Source organism: Pseudorasbora parva, chromosome 21 (genome assembly GCF_024679245.1).
Source record: "Pseudorasbora parva isolate DD20220531a chromosome 21, ASM2467924v1, whole genome shotgun sequence".
NCBI classification, from domain to species: domain Eukaryota; kingdom Metazoa; phylum Chordata; class Actinopteri; order Cypriniformes; family Gobionidae; genus Pseudorasbora; species Pseudorasbora parva.
Window position 1 is genome coordinate 26,196,495 of NC_090192.1, and position 20,635 is coordinate 26,217,129.

The 20,635-nt window shown below is 35.8% G+C and overlaps 1 protein-coding gene across 1 annotated transcript; it reads left to right on the forward strand.

Annotated features, from left to right (window-relative positions):
• The first annotated feature begins 8,135 nt into the window (after positions 1 to 8,135).
• hoxb1b (homeobox B1b) lies at positions 8,136 to 10,832 on the forward strand. Its single transcript, XM_067429683.1, has 2 exons — positions 8,136 to 9,999; positions 10,108 to 10,832. Exons 1-2 carry the CDS (start codon positions 9,408 to 9,410, stop codon positions 10,434 to 10,436), a joined length of 921 nt encoding a protein of 306 aa, XP_067285784.1. The 5' UTR covers positions 8,136 to 9,407; the 3' UTR covers positions 10,437 to 10,832.
• The last annotated feature ends 9,803 nt before the right edge of the window (positions 10,833 to 20,635 follow it).

A 20,635-nucleotide genomic window follows, 5' to 3' on the forward strand; every position in this document is an offset into this window, starting at 1 on the left:
TGAGTTGATCCAAAAAGAACAATAAAGTTTTCTCAGTCATACATGAAAGTCTCTTTTTTTGTCTATAGGCCTGTTTGCTTAGTCAACCCAACGTTGGACAGTGTATTACATGGGCAAGTTCTCATTTCACCCACCAGTTCATCGCCTGATATTTTACACTTTAAATAATTTTTCTCTGAAATGAAATCACCATTGTGCATCTAGGCTTAAATTAAGCTATAGCCTAGTGTTACTGATAATATGTTCTGTTGCATATAAAACGACGAATGCGCTCTGCGAGGAAACTTTGGATCTCGGTTCAGAATGTGGCTTATGAAATGCCAATATTCAAACTCAGCTGTTGTGGGTCATCACAACAACTCAAGCCCTCAACTTATTAACGATATTTTAACGGTTATTTTTACAACATTATTTGTATGAAACACAGCTGGCAAATCATCTCCCTGACTTATTTTCTTCTGAAGTCCAGTCCATAACACCAACATGTAGCTCTTGGTAGCTCTAAAAAAGTCACGTGAGGTCCATAAAGTTAGTTTTATGGTTTTAGGGGGGTTGACAATGTGCTACATAATTCACATTCTTGAATGTAACTGACTGTTTAACTGCTTCAGCGGGATTCTAAAGGTTGTGGGCAGCATGCGGAGTCTTCTCAAACCGGACAGTCGTTATATCCCATGACTAGGCTGTCAACAATGATTTTTATAATATTTCTGCTGGATGTGAAAAGATAAGTTGTCTTCTATGTAGATCTCAAGTAAGTCTTTTCCTAATGGCCATTATTTTAATTAATTGTTTTCAAACAACACGCATTTTATTTACAATTTAGTTTAAATATTTATAAATGTCAGAGAATGTAGACTTGTTAGGTTTAAATATTATTTAATGATAATAATAAAAAAAAATACAATTGTAAACTATGATAGCTTTGACTCGGTCAAACTAAATGTCATTAACTTTATGTGTGGCTGCATGCATAATAATTGCAAGGTTGGACCGGTTGAAATGTGTATTTGCGAAGCAAATTCTGCGTGGATTATGGGATATGTTTTATTCTTATATTTTAATGAATAGCTACCTGAAGAGATGAATCTAAATTCTTAATTTTTTCACTTTTACAACATTAAACTTCACAACAGATTTGGAAAATTTGGAATAGTGACATTTTATCATGGCTAGACATCAATGCAGAAAAAGTTCACATACTATGTGCATTTTTCTATATTCCAAAAGCAATCTGAAAATGTTTATATTTTTGTTATACCCTCTTTGGTGTATTTGCACCTTATTGTATGCCTGGACTTTTAAAATAGGTGCAACATTTTGGAGATGAGGTTTGTAGCGTTTGTTTTTTTAAAGATACTAGGATGAATGTATGGATGTAACTACAATTTTCTCGTGATAGAAACGGTTCCTCGATTCATAACTATTAAAGTCCCATTTTACCCCTATAATGTGTTTTGCATATTGATAGGGGTAATCTGGGCGCTGTTCTCATCAATTATTCATTGGGAAGGGATCACTCCGAGGTCAGGAGACGAGAGTGGCACACATGCCTTCCGAGAGAAGCACAAGGTCCATGCCAAACTGACTAGATGGTAATCCTTCGTAGTTTTGGAATACATTTTCACCCAACAGTCAGTAGGCTACTGTCTAATTATCTTAAATGCAGTTTTGTACTGAAACGAAATGTTTAAGAGGGAAATACTTTTTGGAAGAGTTCAAGTTGAGCAGTCGACGCAACGTTAAACAGATCAGATGATTTCGAAAGATCTGTTATTATGAATTTTGTCTTGCTTAATTCATGAATAAAAGCGATGTCTCTAAACGTTTTTGTTGCTATTTAGATTGATGCAATGTTCCTTCATAACCAGCAGGGCCCGCCTCACACCGAGCTCCTGGTCGGCTTTAACTCATTCTGCATACATTCTGATGCTTCAGTTTTTCCCCAATAAAACAAAATTATGTTTAGGGTTTAAAATGTAAAAACACCCAAGCAGCGAAAACTGAAAGCTTTCTCAGTGCGCCTGATTCAAGTATTGCTTGTATTGCTTTTTGGTGTGTGACACAGGTTTAAACAATATTGTTAAAATAGCTAATTAAATAAACAATAAGGAAGGGTGCCATCATAAAACAGCAATGGGTCCTTGTGAGAAATAACGAAGCGCTTTATGGTTGAAATATTGTGTGGAAATGTTCAAATATCAAAGCTAGATGGGGTATTTTTTTATTTTTATTTTATTTTAAGAAAACACTGAGAGTGCGTGGCATGGTGAAGGATCAGAGTTCATGCTGAGGTCACTCATCCAGCTCTGTTCTGTGATGGCACCATTATCAGCTTTTGTCGCAATGCCAAAACATAAATAAAAATTGAGAGCATTGACTGATATAAAACTCAGATATACAATTCTTGTGAAATGTGCTGTTTTTTGTTATACGATATAATATATAACCAAACCAATAATCATACTGCTATTTTTCTAGTAATTAAAAAAATGTAAAGCACATTTTAATGTGTATTTATAAAAGTCGAATTTAATTAAAATAAGAATTCTGGAGGAATATTTAATTGGTGGTCTGTTTTAATGGTCTGTTTGTACTCGGTGGTGGTAGTGCGATAACACGTTCAGGAAAGCACTAATCGAAGTGTGCAGCAGCAGGATTGTCTAATGAAGTTGATAAACGATATTTCGCTTTAGGTTATCTTGAATTTTTCATCTTTAATCGATCGTTATGCGCCCAATAGGTTCTGTGATGTCTCCAATGAAGCTGTTGGGCGGCTAGTCCTACAGAGACACGAAATGAAAGTCCGAGAGAAAAAAGCCATATGCTTAGGCTATACGTACGATTTTAGAAATGGATTTACTAATTGAAATGTTTACTGGAGGCAAAGAAAATGTAGAGACATCGAGAAACAAGACGGGACCAACGTTTGTGCAAAAGTGAGTGAGGGACAGAGTAAGTTTACCTCTTTATCTCAGCATTTCATAAGCAATGGATTCGTATTAGCGTGTTAGCCTTTGTTTTTGTTTTTGAGAGCTGCTTTATTAATATAACTAATATAGGATGTTTGAATAGTACTATGTTGGATTAGAAATATTGAGGTATAAGGGAAAGTAAATAGCAAATATCTGAAAACATGACATGGTAATATAGGGTGGAAAGTTAGGCTATGTGATTAAATTACAGTTATTGTTTAACAAATGTACAATAAAAGGGGATTTTTTGTTTAAAGCTTAAAAAATACCAATGATACCTGTCATCTATATATACCCTGTAGATCCGAATTTGTGTGAATAGGAAGTCGCAAATTCGTGTCTTGGGGAATATGTAGTTGACATAAACACGACGCCATATGGAATTGTGGATGCCTTTTTGTCTCCTTCATGGTACTTTTTTTTTGTGTGTGCATCTGAGTAAGATACTACAACAACAACAACAACAAAAACCTAAACATGATTTGAAAGTTTTGAAAATTAGACACCTGATGGCGCTACATCATTTGATATATGGTGACAAATGCCTGGTTTAAAGAACGTGTTTTCAGCATATATAGGCTATAAAAATCCTGCAGGATCATTCAGGTTGAGGTTTTGGTCACTTAGTTTTTAATCCTCTTCGCAGTAAAACTCTCTAAAATGTATTTTCCCATGTTCTCAGAGACAGACAATGCTATTTTTCTGTATTTTTCAGATGTCAAACAAACATCCATCATACACAGAGGCTCCTAGCAATTTACACAAGAATAATACAATAATCGACATGTAATATACCAGGATATGACGAACTGCTAGTCATCAATGTCTTAATATGCTAATTCAACCTGATTTTATTTTCCTTCATTTTTCTAGCAACAAGTGTATCTCAATGAGGCTGCGTGTGAGAGGACACGTTTCCCACGTGTTATTCGTCAAATGGACAGTCTGCAGACAACTGGGAATGGACATGACATGAAACAGGTAACCTAATTTTACATCAGGAAACACTGTCAGATGTCAACTGAATTTATCTTTGCTTTTATATTACATAATGCATGAATAATGAGTAAGTATATCCGAATTGTAGTCCAGTGTGGTTACTATTTTGATAGACGTCTCTCTTGCTTGACTAAAATAGGCTTAATATCTCCCAAAATATAGGCTTCTATTTTTCAAAAAGGCTTGTGAAACAAAGAGTATCTAATTTACTTTGAATAGTAACGATGTGGCTTAAGTTAAAGTGAAAAGATACTGGTTCCACATTCCTTATTTGTCATGTCACGTGATTCATTAAATAATTAATGAAGAGGCTGCAGAGCAGAAAAGCAACGCTGCCTATTCGTCAAGACTGGCTTTTCGCCGAGCTAACTTGAGTGAGTTTGGGAGACATTTCTTGGTGCTTTCCCCTCGCAAGAAGCTATCCAAATTGCTGTGAACAGTCAAGAGGGAGAATGTAGGAGCAACCGCACAGCATAAGCACCACACATTGTGAGTAAGCCTTTAGATCTAAAGCTTGTAGATACATGCTATGCTATTGTAGTTCTGCAGACTTGAATAGGAGATTCTATGGCCAATACTGAGATGCATATTTTTTCCACTGCTCTCGAAAAAAAGAACTCATAATCCGTTAATTTAAATATCACTGTATGAAAACACCTGGTTCTGTTTGTGATGCCAGTTAAAATATAGATTACAAATGCCTCGTGTCTCTCAAACATTTTGTTCCCTGGCAAAAAAAAAAAAAAAAAAAAAAAAAAAAATGCGTTACAGAATAAATTGTTTCATGTAACATTTTCTTTAAGTGCATGTATCCTAAGTTTATTCTTATAAATTATATCATATATGTGAATTTTATTTAATGTTTTGTGTACATCTCGAAGATTAATATTAAAGGGGCCGACATTTGTTGTTTGAAGTATATAGTTATAAGCTATGCGTTTAGGATATCAATACAACGGTTAATGGTAGATTGCTAAGGCCTCGATTGGTTCGTCTGACGGTGACTATAACCAGTTTAGGCCGTCTATGACGAATCCACTACAGTGACATCATAAGCGTAGTAATGGAACACTAGAGATCAACTTGAGAGATCAAAGGCCTCCGGACCTTTGGGGAATTGATCGCAGTACCATCCCAAGACAGCGGCACTCTCTCATCTTCAACATCACTAATTACAATATCATGCACGAATAATTCGAAACAGATGTCCCCTTTACAAGCGTTTACAACCATTTTATGGTAAAGATGTTAGCTGACATATTGGAGCACCTATTTTTTCTTTTGATGGTTCACGCGTCTACGAGAGTTATTTGTGTGTTTTCAGACTCAGGACCCTTCTGCAGAGAAAACTAGTTATTATTATTACTACCAATGATATGCAGCATCTGCATTAACATATCTGTATACTGTAATTTAGCCACTAAAACATCCTAGGAATTTAATGAATTATAATTGGCTCCTCAATAAATGCTTTAAACATTTGCTTATCTCACTAACTTACACGAGACACTATCAGCTTATTTAATTGAAAATAGCACACACATCTCTTCACTGGTTTGTGGTAACCGTTCTTGATCGTTTGGCATGCACACCACGTCAATACTGCTTCAGAGCAACATCCTGATCGTGCTTAATTTTTGTTTGTTTCGCAGTTCAATTTATATCGATTGCGAACTCCGAGAGACATCCTTCTTGCCTCCATCAGCTTTTACATTCAAGACATCTGTAATCCTCTCAGAAGCGGAAAATTTTGCTTTCAGGAGCCTGATACGCTTTAGAAAGAATATGGATGACATAACGCATTTTTGTTTAGTTATGACGTGTTCTTAGTATTGGGACATTAGGCTAATTTCATCCATATATTTGAAAGGCTACACTCGATCCTTTGGCTTTTATCATAGGTAAGCATTTATTGCATTTTTATCGTCATATCATGGAGAGGAACATATTTTTATTTATATTACACACACCTAAATAAGACATAACTCATTTTCATTGACAGATATACAAAGTAGCCTACTTCGGAGTGAAGATGAAAACATTATTGTTTTTAAAATGATTTTTTTTTAAATATTGATTGTCGTGAATTAGCCTCTGCACTTAGGCCTACTATATTTAATAACACATATTTCTTTGATTTGTGACTCTACGAAATCAAACTGCTGAAGAATAAGCTCGCAGTTTGTGAATGGCGGAGGATCTGTCTGTGTGATTAATCGCTCTCGTACTTTGGCTAAGGTTCAAGACGAGTTCACTGGGCTTTGTGCGTTGTTCTCAACCACAGCACACTCCCTTCCTATTGTTTTATCCAACTAGTCTCTTTCTTCGTTATTTTGTTATGTTTTTATAATCCATGTCCAGATTAAAAACAAAATTTGTCATATCAAAGAGCCACCATCTTCTTATTTTAAATAATTCAGCTTTTATTTTCCATAACCATGGGTGTCGTGATTTTGAGATATTGCTACTTCGGGATAATTAATTCAAGATAATTATTATTTTGCCCTGATTCATGATTAACGAATTTTCAAACGTTGTTTTTCTGGTTGAATTACCTTCCCCTTTCTCATAGAAAAAGACAGACGATGCAACTCCAGCAATACAAATATTATGTGTCTTAGATGAACTTATAGGCTACTGTAGATCTGATAAAAACGAGAATATGAAGTGCACATTGTTCTTTTATTTTGTATAGCGTATAGGCCTACAAGTTGTTCATAAAACAATTAATTGTTCCGCTACAAATAGGCTACAATTCTCAAATCTGTAGAATTATTACGACACCTTACCTCAGTAGCTGCAAAAAATAAGCATTTAAAAGGAGAAAAAAAAGCATGTCTACAATATTTTAAAGACATTCTTCTCACGTAGTCTGTTTAATATTTTAATCCAATTGTTAGCCTATGCATTTAGCACATTTCTGCATTTGGCACAGTGTCAGCTAGAACATTTTTAAAATATTTTTTTAATTTTTAGAATTTATTTTGAGTTTGTGATTTGTTAACGTTGCATGACAAGGCGCTTTTGTTTTAAATAATATGCAGCTACCTATAATGAAGATTTTTTTGTGTGTGTTACATTAGCCTATATGCATTTTTGTCAGTAGCACAGTGAGATATTCTGGTTTCTGGCCGTGCATACTGCGCAAAATAGACACTGTTCATATCTTCTTTTCCATTTAGTTGCGATGATGGATTCATGTTCTTTGACTCACACCGTGTTGCTCTGACCCTGCAGGTCATCTTCCAGCGGGCCTCCGGAATCATACTGTCACATGACACGAGAGGCCAGAGTTTTTCCAAATCCCCAGAAAGGACCAACATAACTGATGAAAGCCGTCCAGAAAATGCAGATAACGAACAACAATAACGTCTGTCTTACAACGTCGCGGAATTATTTACAACAATGCCGTTATTCATTTCAACGTAAAAATTCGTCAAACCAAACTTGTTGGGTCAGCGATCGCTAAAGACGAACTTGCACAGTGAGAAGGAATACAGAACGAGATAAAGAGGACGTTAAAACGAGAGAGAAAAAACAAACAATAGATGTCGTACAGCATCCTCAATCAAGACAGTAACTGGTTAGTGTTCCTTCCTGCAAACTACAAACTACCGGAGATAACTTTAGGAATCAACAAATTCTAACTGTATTACCAACCCACATTTTCGGATGGCAGAATTCAAGCAAGTGACAAAGAAGAGCGCGGCGTCATTTGGTGGTGGTGAGTATAGGCTATAGGTCCACACCAGTTCAAATCTAAGGCAATAGAACTTTGACATAGCCAGACCTTAACTAGGCTAAATCTATTACACAGACAATATGTAAAATCTGTGTTCGCTGTTATTCAAATATTGTTAATGCGAGTGTTCCAAATGTAGTAATTGGTTCAAATCCAATTAATATGAAGTATATCCTCTTTAACAGCTCAGGAGCGACAAGAACACCCCGCTGGGATTCATTGCATCAAAAAGAGCACGTCCTACTTTACAACCAGCTGTAGAGCCTGCTCCACTTCAACCCTCCAACCCACAAATGTTTAAGGAGATGTGTGGAAATGCCCGGTTTTCTCAAACGTAGAGGAAAATGATAATCTGATTTCAGACTCCGAGGATGAGGCAAAAAAAGATTGAAGGTTGAAAGGACAGCCTCTCGTTGATAGCTGGATCTCGTTGCTATAGCATCTCCGATCTACACACCGTCTTGAGTGAAACTGCGAGAGATTTATTTAATCATGGCATTTACAGTGCCTCAGGTAAAAAGTCCTCCCGCGAATATGGCTGGGTGGGTATGCTTATCCAATCTATATACATAGCATTCTCCGAAAAACTGCAAAACTATTCTGTCATTTTCCCCAGAGGGTAGCCTAATAAAGTCCCCTTCAAATGATTAAAGGCCAGTTTCATGTAATATTTCCAAAATTGATTTTTAATGGTAAATAAGTAGGCCAATAGCTAATGTACTTGATTGATTTAATAATTTCGTTGGGGTTAATAGTTCAAATTTACTGTGCGTGTATTAGTGCGTTTAGCCTTTAGCATAAATTTATTTTGGCCTATTGCTTCTGTTAAGCTAATTTCAATGTTCTCGCGATGTTCATTTGAGATCTAATCATCAGTTTATCTGGGGCGATTTACAACGTTTAGCATATTAATACATTTCTATAGCCTATGAAGAATGTTTGTTACATGCACTAAAAATATTTTTTTGGGTTCCATTAAAGTCGAGATAACCTCTTATTTTTTGCTTTTAGGAAATAATCATATAATCATGATCTCCCTGTTTTATGATCAAAATATCTAGCGTCATAAAAGCCCTTAATGGGAGATTATTATATCTAATCATTATTTTAAAAAGTACGATGGCTTAATTACTATCTTGAGAGAACCCACTCTCAGCAGGCTATATAGAAGTTCATTCAATCCAGTTAAATTATAGGAACTATAGCACTAGAACCCCCTTATGGAAAAGATAAATAAAAAACAAACACATTTGGTCAATGGTATTGCATATGATGAATTTATAGGGCCTTATCTATAACTTGCACCATAACTTCAGTTGTCCTCGCCGTCACGAATACAATAGCCTATAAATATATGGATACTGTTATAATTGCTGTGCTCGCTTTAATTCACATTATAGGAATTAAATCACCTATCTACACTGCCAGTTTATCAGATTGATGGGTGCATTCGATTGATGTGTTTGTCATGTAAATACGAATCGTTTGATGGACACCTGCAACGCCCAGAGTGCTACCGCAGGTCGCACACTATTGGTGCAAAATTAGTCACATGATCTGTCACTTAACTGATATGAGCTCGGATAGAACTTTGTGTGGTTTGACATAGTGCTTAGAGGTTGTAGGGGCACTGGGACCACACATCAGCGTATATTGACCCTGCTTAATCAATTTTGCTTGGTCAGTCAACAATGAATTCCTACTTAGATTATACGATTTATAACCGTGGTGCTAACACTTACAGTTCGAAGGTTGGGTGTTTTTCTATGGAGCAAGAATACTTGCCAAGTGCTTGTGCAAGTAATACTAATAGTTACATTCCCGAGGGACGGCCGGTCGGAGGAAACACCTTTACACCGGCGCCGCACGAAACTCATGGCACAACTTATCCTCAACTTCAGGCGCAGCCATACCACATCAATATGGATATGGGGAAAACTGGACACAGTAATTTCTGCAAGCAAACCCGACCTCCGCTCTCGGACTATGGACATCAGCACGCTCTCACTCAAGCAGATGACCACATGCGCCTTCAGTCCCCTGCATTTTCTGTGGTGAATATGGGATCCAACATTGGAACTTACAGTGAATCTAACTGCAGGCCTGGTTCGGTCTCTGCAAGCCATTATCAGTCATTTCCCTATGGAGAGCATGAACCACACGGCTATGGCTCGTTCAGCAAGTACCATGTCTCTCCTGACAGTGACAGCGACTCCAAGACGAACATCAAACAAGCCCAAACGTTTGACTGGATGAAAGTCAAGAGGAACCCCCCTAAAACAGGTGAGTTTAGAGTAACTAGTTACTATAAATATTAGCTGTCCTGTCATTTTAAAATGTTGTCAAAATATGCTTCTAATCTGTCTCTTTTATTTATAATTTGGCCAAAAGTAGCCGAATATGGGATCCACGGCCAACAGAACATAATACGCACCAATTTTACCACCAAGCAGCTCACCGAACTCGAGAAGGAGTTTCACTTCAACAAGTACCTGACCAGGGCGCGCAGAGTGGAGGTGGCCGCCACGCTCGAACTGAACGAAACGCAGGTTAAAATTTGGTTTCAGAATCGCAGGATGAAACAAAAGAAGCGCGAGAAGGAAGGAACTGTCCCGATACTTAAACGAGCCACCTTTTGCTCTTCTGGTCAAAACGCAGAAAATTCAAACAGCTCATCCCCGGGTGCTTCGCCTACCTCAGACACTTCCACTACTATTTGATGCTAAACGTGCCTTTGTGGCAAACGAACTTATGTTTCAACTTCAACACTGTGCTGTGGAGAACTACCTAACTTATTCTGCTGTCGTAGACAAAGCAGTGTGCTAGTATGTGCAAGTGTGTTTTATCGAGCCTATAAAACGCAAAGTAATCCATTTTGCTGCATTGGAGCTACTTAATTCACGGTTCAAAATGCATTAACAGGGTATATGATAATAGCCAAAAGAAAGATTTTTTAAATGTTTTTTTCTGCCATGAGGTTGATATCTTATTTTGCACTACATATCCATTCCTCTGTTGAAAGAGAGGGATAAAAAAAACTCTGTTAAAAAGATAATTTTATGTATTTAGAAATCAACCTGACCTGTGACTGTGATTTAAATAAATATTTTATTTTTCAGAAATATGTTTGATTTATAATTTCATCCGATTTCAATCCATTTATTGATTTTCTTTTAATTAAAAGGCTCTCCATGATGTTTGTAAGATTGTGTCCTTTGTCCAAGGATGTTGCAATACAATGGACCTAATTTAAATCAGTGTTGCTCTAGTCTGTATAGTTTGACAAGAGGAATGTTGCATTACACACCGGGTGGCTTCCTATGACCTTTTCACCTTTTTGTGCCTCCAAGCTCTCTAAACATGTAAACACTCCTTGGTGCTCAGAATAACACTCACTGTCTAGATTTGAAGTTTCAATACTACTTGGCATAGCACAAAAACACTGTAAGTATCTGACTTTTAGCGGAGTAAGACCCTTTATAACTCCAAGTCATTATGATAATATATAAGACCCTTTTATCGTATTTGTACATTCCTAGAAAGAAAGAAGAGGGATAGATTTAAACACATAATGGCCTGGTTTCACAGACAGGGTTTAGATTAAGTCAGGATTAGGCCTTAGTTCAAACTTAGTTTTTAAACATGCCTTAGAAAAAAGCATTAATCTTGAAGCAAAACAATTGCATTGATGTATTTTAAGATATGTAACTTTCAGTTAACACCTCAAACGTGCATTTTAGTCTAGGACAATATCTGAAGCCTTGTTGAGAAACCAAGGGTATTATGTAATGTTCAGTGAAATAAAACAAATTAACTTTGTTTTTGCATAAACATTTCTGGTAACACTTTACAATAAGGTTGTGTTAGTTAACATTAGTTAATGCATTAGTTAACATGAACTAACCATTAACAACACCTCTGTTCAGCATTAGTTAATCTTTGTTATCATTAGTTAATAGAAGTACAGCTGTTCATGTTTTGTTCATCTTTGTTCATTCATAGTGCATTAACTAATGTTAACAAGATTTCAATAATGCATTAGTAAATGTATAAATTAACATTAACAAAGATAAATCATCTTTGTCTTTTTATCTGCAAAGATAGTTCATGTTACCTAATGTAGTGAACCTTATTGTAAAGTGTTACCACATTTTTCTGCAAATTTGTTTTTTTTAAATTTAATTTTATGTTTATTTTTGGAACATCAGATACAGAATTCAAGCAAAGAGGTGAGCTATTACGGGGTTGGGGGAAGAGAGACAGTATAACCCTAGATACTATCTCCATTAGCCTCAATTCTTCTTGAAAGTTTGCAAAGACTTGACAACCTTGTTTCATTCTCCTGATCATCTGATGGACTGCTCCAATATTTACTCAGGGTGTTGGGTTTGCACAGTATTTGCCCCAACAGCCAGGCACTGTCAGCACCCTCTCCACTGACCAGGTTCATTCGGAGTTCAGGCCTAAATTAATTCACAAAAGCCACGGGCCTGTCCAGTAGGGGATGAGAAGGGTGTCTTCCCAAAGGTCAATCAGAGTGTTATCTCTCTCCAAAACAAATTAGCCACTATAAACTGAAAATTGAATTTTATAAATAGACAATAAAATGCATTTTAAATAAATTAATAAAACAAAACTTGATAGGGTAACTGCTGTTGAGTGAGATATTTTCACTAAGCAATTTCACATCAATTCAAAGGTTAATTCATAACAAAATGGTGACGTTAAATGATGTTAAGTCAGTCCATCTAACTCAAATGACCAAAAATATTAAGGACATGATGCTGATGATTTTTTTTAAAATTTAATTTAATTTAAAATATTGCATATGCCAAAATGGCACAAACATCCCTGTTGAAACTAGCATGTGAAAAAAAAAGAAAACGGCAACAACGCAACGTGGCTTTTTACTTAAAGTTATTAAGTATGTAGTGTTTGTTGCTTGCCCTTTTGGGTTGTGTGGCTCTGGGCTCCTACTGGGTCTCCCATCTGTGGGCATCAGTGGAAGAGCTACAGTGCTGCAAAGACAGATGTTCAGTCAGCCTGAAGAAGGAGGCTGTTTTTCACCAGGTTGTCAGCATGCAGAAAAGCCTCGCACTGCAGAATGTGGGGCAAGATACTGGAGAATTAGAGGAAAATAAAAGTAGCATCCTCAAACAACAATAATACGTAGAGAAGAAACAGGCTATGTTTTTGAAAGAAAGGGGGAGAGAAAATAGATGTGTAATATTTCAAAGAAACACAAACATTAATTAACAAATAATTAATTAATTGATCAATTATTGCATAATGCATATCACTTCGCTGGCAAAATTTGATCCTATAATGGAAAAATAAATGGATGTTTAAACTTCCATTAATATATATATATATATATATATATATATATATATATATATATATATATATATATATATATATATATATATATATATATATATATATATATATATATATATATATATATATATATATATATATATATATATATATATATATATATATATATATATATATATATATATATATATATTAATGGAAGTTTAAACATCCATTTATTTTTCCATTATAGGATCAAATTTTGCCAGCGAAGTGATATGCATTATGCAATAATTGATCAATTAATTAATTATTTGTTAATTAATGTTTGTGTTTCTTTGAAATATTACACATCTATTTTCTCTCCCCCTTTCTTTCAAAAACATAGCCTGTTTCTTCTCTACGTATTATTGTTGTTTGAGGATGCTACTTTTATTTTCCTCTAATTCTCCAGTATCTTGCCCCACATTCTGCAGTGCGAGGCTTTTCTGCATGCTGACAACCTGGTGAAAAACAGCCTGTCATATATATATATATATATATATATATATATATATATATATATATGGCATGGTTGTTGGTGCCAGATGGGCCAGGCTGTTACGCACAACCATTTCTAGGGTTTATAAAGAATGGTGTGAAAATGCTACAATTTGCACAAGCTCACCAAATTTGGACAGTTGAAGACTGGAAAAATATTGCCTGGTCTGATGAGTCTCGATTTCTGTTGAGACATTCAGATGGTAGAGTCAGAATTTAGCATAAACAGAATGAGAGCATGGATCCATCATGCCTTGTAACCACTGTTTAGGCTGGTGGTGGTGGTGTAATGGTGTGGGGGATGTTTTTTGGCACACTTTAGGCCCCTTGGTGCCAATTGGGTAACGTTTAAATGCCACGGCCTCTGAGCATTGTTTCTGACCATGTCCATGCCTTTATGACCACCATGTACCCATCCTCTGATTCCAGCAGGATAATGCACCATGTCACAAAGCTTTAATAATTTCAAATTGGTTTCTTGAACATCATTGGTTTCTTGAGTTCACTGCACTAATATATATATATATATATATATATATATATATATATATATATATATATATATATATATATATATATATATATATATATATATATATATATATTTTTTTTTTTTTTTTTTTTTTTTTGTGGCAAGGATGCATTAAATTGATTAAAATTAACAGTAAAGGCATTTATAATGTTTTTAAGCATTCTATTAATCAAATAATTATGTAACAAGTATCAGTTTCCACAAAGCTAAGCTGCACAACTGTTTTCAAAATAAATTGAAAATAATAATGTTTCTAGAGTATCAAATCAGCATATTCAATGATTTCTGAATGATCCTGTGACACTGAAGAGTGGCTGCTGAATATTCAGCGTTGACATCACATGAATAAATTATATTAAAACATATTTAAAAAATTGAAAACAGTCACCTCAAGTACTTAATAAAATGCAATGGGCAAACAAGAAAGAAAAGAAAATAACAATCTAGAAATATCACATTAAAAATTCAGTGACAAAAATAATATTGACAGGTACACCGCCTTTGCTGTCAGGTCACTTTTAAGGTGATGTTTAGGGCAGATCTGAAGCCTGCAAAGTATATACTCTCCCTGCTGGGTGTGCTTGTCAGAGGGTCTTTTACAAATCAAATGCCTGGCTTGACTTCCTGAGTCTTGTTCAAGTCCCTCTGAAGCATGTCACTCTGCTGGGGTGCGTGACCTCAAAGAGATAAAAAGAATACTGTATACACTATTCATGGGCTTGGAACAGGGGTCAGGGGGTCATTTTATATGTCTTCTTGTCTTTCACAGACATACAGTCAACAGCTAAGACAGTGGCCACATGCAGATAGCCTCCTCCTCTCGGTGAAAACAGGAAGAACAGGAAGCCTTCCTCTTGTACTCTCCACACAGACCCATATGACCATCCCCCTCTCCCTCAATCGTATCCATGTCCTCACGAGACGATTTAATCAGTCCACCTCCTTATTAGCTGAGTAACTGAGAGGGACAAGCTTCCAAGACCCCGTAGCACATAGGCTGGGCTCTTGCCAGTAAGCAACCAACAGATATTTTAGGCAGTGTAAAAACAAATGTGCAAGCTTTTTTATAGTATAACATGATTAGATTACGAGGTCGAGAGAAGTAAGGTTATTGCACCTGCTTATGAAGGGCGATTTGGAAAGTTGCCAGTAAGTTTCAAAACCAACACTATGGTGTTTTTGTCATAATTGAGTTGACAAATTTCCTGCATGTGGTTTTGTTTGTAGGGATCTTAGAGCTTGGCAAAGTGTAACCGGTGCACCGTCACTCATATGATTAAGAGAGGAAAATAGTGCGCGCCAGAGGGAGACAAATGAAAGCTGACAGTTCATTTTATCAGTGACAGATCGTTGATCTCAAGGACTGCCTCCCTGGTCTCTCTCGAAGGCGGTGAAGGTTGAATATTAGTGTATATGATACAACCAAACCACCCCTTTCTGAATCCCAAAGGCTTTATATTCCAACCAGCAGAATATGAGCTACAGCACTAAGCTACAAAACTAAAGTAGTATCAGATATCAGTAATAAAATTAACATATTATGTAAGGATTCAAAGGTTCCATTTCCACAATTCATTCTCATAGAAATCTTTATATTCAACAGGGAAAAAATGCTAACAAACAGCTGCAAAACTTATTGTTCATTGCCTAACGATGAAAATATTGGCAAATGATGTTTAAAGGGATAGTTCACCCCCCCCCCCCCCAATTTTTCTTTTTTAAAAATTATTTCCTCATTCTCTTGATTAAAGAAGGTTGCAATAAGTTCAACCAGATAACTATTTTATTTAATAATTGGCGATTTCATATGAATTTGAACTTTTTTTTTTCTTTTTGATAAATTGAAAATACAGTGAAAACCTTATTCTTTTCTATTATTAAAGAATGTTGTGATTCAAACACGATTCCAAAAAAGTTGGGACTAAATTGTGTAAAAACTGAATGCAATGATGTGGAAGTTTCAAATTTAAATAATTTATTCAGAATACAACATAGATGACATAAAATGTTTAAATTGAGAAAATGTATCAGTTTAAGGGAAAATATGTTGATTTAAAATTTCATGGCATCAACAAATTTCAAAAAATTGGGACAAGGCAATGCTTACCACTGTGTGACATCCCCTCTTCTTTTTATAACAGTCTGCAAACGTCTGGGGACTGTTGAGACAAGTTGCTCAAGTTTAAGAATAGGAATGTTGTCCCAATCTTGTCTACAGGCTTCTTGTTGCTCAACTGTCTTAGGTCTTCTTTGTCGCATACTCCTCTTTATGATGCACCAAATGTTTTCTATGGGCGAAAGATCTGGACTGTAGGCTGGCTATTTAAGTACCTGGATCCTTCTATGCACCCATGATGTTGTAATTGATGCAGTATGTGGTCTGGCATTGTCGTGTTGAAAAATGCAAGGTCTTCCCTGAAAGAGACGACGTCTGGATGGGAGCATATGTTGTTCGGGAACTTGGATATACCTTTCAGCATTGATGGTGCATTTCCAAAAATGTAATCTGCCCATGTCACTTGCACTCATGCAACCCTATACCATCAGAGATGCAGGCTTCTGAACTGAGCGCTGATAACAACTTGGGTTGTCCTTGTTCTCTTTAGTCCGGATGACATGGTGTCCCCGTTTTCAAAAAAGAACTTCAAATTTTTATTCGTCTGACCACAGAACAGTTTTTCACTTTGCCACAGTCCATTTTAAAAAGGCCTTGGACCAGAGAAAACACCTGCGCTTCTGGATCATGTTTAGATATGGCTTCTTTTTTGACCTATAGAGTTTTAGCCGCCAACGGCGAATGGCACGGCATGGATTGTGTTCACCAACAATGCTTTATGAAGTATTCCTGAGTCCATGTTGTGATATCCATTACAGTAGCATTCCTGTATGTGATGCAGTGCCGTCTAAGGGCCCGAAGATCACGGGCATCCAGTATGGTTTTCCGGCCTTGACCCTTATGCACAGAGACTGTTCCAGATTCTCCGAATCTTTGGATGATATTTTGCACTGTAGATTATAATAACTTCAAACTCTTTGCATTTTTTCTCTGAGAAACTCCTTTCTGATATTGCTCCACTATTTTTAATTGGGGAATTGGTGATCCTCTGCCCATCTTGAGTTCTGAGAGACACTGCCACTCTGAGAGGCTCTTTTTATAACTAATGTTTCCAATTGAACTAATTAGTTGCAAATTGGTCCTCCAGCTGTTACTTATATGTACATATAATGTAACTTTATTTCTATCTGTCCCAACTTTTTTTGCAATGTGCAGCTCTCATGAAATTCAAAATGAGCCAATATTTAGTATGGCATTTTTTTTAAATGTCTCACTTTCAACATTGATGTCTATATTCTATTGTGAATAAAATATGCATTTATGAGATTTGTAAATTATTGCATTCCCTTTTTATTCACAATTTGTACAGTGTTCCAACTTTTTCGGAATCGGGTTTGTAAATTCAAACAATTCGTTTTGTACTAATTCATACAAAATCTATGATTTTGTATGAATTAGTACAACATGATTTGTATGAAAAAGATAAAGATTTTAGAAAAAAGTCAGTATGGTGTCCATCGTAAACCTATCCGTTAGTAGGGCGTAGACATATCGTACAAATTTATACAAATTGGCCACCAGTTAAGCAAAATTTTTTCATGCTGTCTCAAACCTATATGTTTTTATTAAAATAAAATATTTTGTAAAATATTTTAACAGCTTTTATCCATACAATAAAAGTCAATGGGGTCCAAAACATCTTTGGACCCCACTGATGCTCGCTGTGTACAATTTTTTTTGTATGTTTTACTGAAGAAAAAAAATACATACAGGTTTAGAATGAAATGAGGATTTTCTTTAATGAATTAGGCCATTTTTTTCTGTTTCTGAAACATTATCAAAAAAATCTAAACTATTAATTTCAAAAGTAAACTTTTAAAATGGTCCTAAACATGTTAGCCGTTTGTGTATGAGAAAACAGAGAACTGCATTTATTCTACTAAAGAGCTGTAGTGAAAAACGTTCCTCTAATTTTACCATGATTGATATGTGGGTGTTGACATAAACTGATACCTGGGAAATTCTTCTGACAAACTATCATACTTTTATTCTCCATACAGGTCCTTAAACTCCCACACAAACATCTTCTAAGTGCCTGCAAGTGCCTGAAGTGTCTTGTGCATGTGTGGGGAGGTTAATTAGCAGCAAGGAGCTGAACGGAGTTCAAAGGGTCAAACCAACGACAGAGACAAGCCCAAGGCTTTCAATGGGTAAAAATGTTTTATACCATTTAACGAGAAAATGCATTATAAACCGGTTGATAGTAATTGAATCTCATGATGGAAAAGACGACAAATTCTGAAACTGTTCCAGTGCCTTCATATTGACCCCTGGTCTCTGGAGGGGTGTGTGACCATGTTGGAGTGTGATTTCTGTCAGGTCGGGGCGGTTGGGGGCTCTCAGATGACAGAGTTCTGCCCCTCCCCCAAGTGAAACGCAAATGAAAAGGAATGCAGAGATAAAAAAGCCTGTGTTCCCAGATAAGGGGACAGAAGAAAGGAGTAGGCGAATGCTAAAAGAGCTCTCTTGGGGAGATGAGAGGCGCTGATGTCAGTGTTGGTGGTAGGAGATCATAGCAGGTTCCTCTCATCAGCCCAGGCCTGTGTTTGATACTGGGTCTTTGTCGCTCTTTCAGCTGGGCATTGTTGGGAGGTGTAATCCCGGGCGGATTACAAAGGCAAGATCCTTTCATATGACTGTGCCCAGCAGGCAGGAGGCAGTGCTCATGCTGGAGTGGAGGGCCACGCTCATTCCTATATCTACCTTCACAAGGGGCCATATAGCTGCAGGGACAGTGACGAAGGGGTCATTCGGTCATGTCCTCTCCTTGGAATTCTGCTCCCCCTTCTCCATTCAGATGTGTTTCTTTCATGATCTGCCTCCACCCTGTACCTGTGCACAACGCCTTACACCCAACAAACCGGCAAATATCATGAAATACTGAAGCACTGAAATTTAGCTTGAATACATTTTCTTTTCTGTAGATATACAAATTGTGCTTTTTAAACAACTGTGTTGATTTAACCCTTTTTTAATGGCAAAAAACATTTTTTTTTAAACGTTATCTTTTCACTCCAGTGGACACCATGCATCAACGGTATAAAAAGCGATTCAATAGAACTCATTGTTTGATCTGTTATTTTATTTTTTTATTTACTAAAAGCAAATGGTATAAATACACATAAGAATATTAAATGATAACAACAAACATAATAGAAAGTTTGAAATATTATACATTTCTCTTTGTCAAAATATTTATTATTTCAGTATTTTTTAATAGTTTATTTTGACTACCTTTATGTCTCGATTCTTGCTTTTTGTGCCTTTTTTTATTGCTTCATAAAGTCAAACTCTGTTTGTCCCAATGGATATGTCTTTTATTGTTGGTTGTTCCCTGTCTCGTAATGTATATATTGCAATAAAAAAATATATATAACAACAACAATAGAGAGGAAAAACATATCATTCGAGGTTTTGAAACGTCATTCCCTGACATAATGTCGAATGTGACTGACTAAATGGGAACTCATTTTATTTGAAACCAATTAAAACCAGTATCATGATTAGTCTAATTTGACTCACCTTCTTCCACCAATTAATACTATTAATAAAATAATTATGAAATATAAAATAAGTATATGCCTAAACTTTTATATGACCTAATAAATAAATATAGACTGTAAACATTGAAATACATATGAAGACTATTTAATATTGCTGTTTAATGACTCTATTCAAGGTTAGATTATATTTTGTTTACTCAAACATGCAAAATAAGGTGGAATCTAAATATAGGCCCAATATACCCTTTGGTGCATGATGTCCACTTGAGTAGACAACTATTTTTCTGTTACACAAGAAAATGTTAATGAAAATTACATTTTATTTAGCTCTAAAATATTTTTTTTTTGTTCCTGTCTGGTTTTCTGAAAATAAAATGATTTAACACTTATTCCTGAAGTACTTGGTGCATATCCTTTTCCCTCTGCTATTTTAAATTTATGATGCAATATCTCAAACCAACAAAGAGATACAAAGACAATAATTAAATGGAATCATAGGCAGCGCGTTGGGGGTTCGCCACTTGGTGGTTGGGGCATGGAACTAAAACCTAAAGGGTTCAAAATGGCTTCAAATTATCTGTCCACTGTAGTGGATGCCATGTATGAAACGGTTAAACAAATATTAGGCACATGACTAGCCATAAGTTGTGTAGCATTTTATTTGTAATGCGCTTTTCTAAAACCCAAAGCGTTACAAACAATAGCAAATAAAACAAATAAAATGCAGAAGCACAAAAATAATACAATAAATCATAAAATATTATTAATTGCAAATCAACACAATAGAATACTAATCATCACAATCTACAAGTGATTTTTACAATATGTATTTTTAGCAACTTATTGAAACTGGCTATTGGAAGTGCATTCCATAACTTGGGTAAGCTGGACTTAATAGTTTCATCTGGG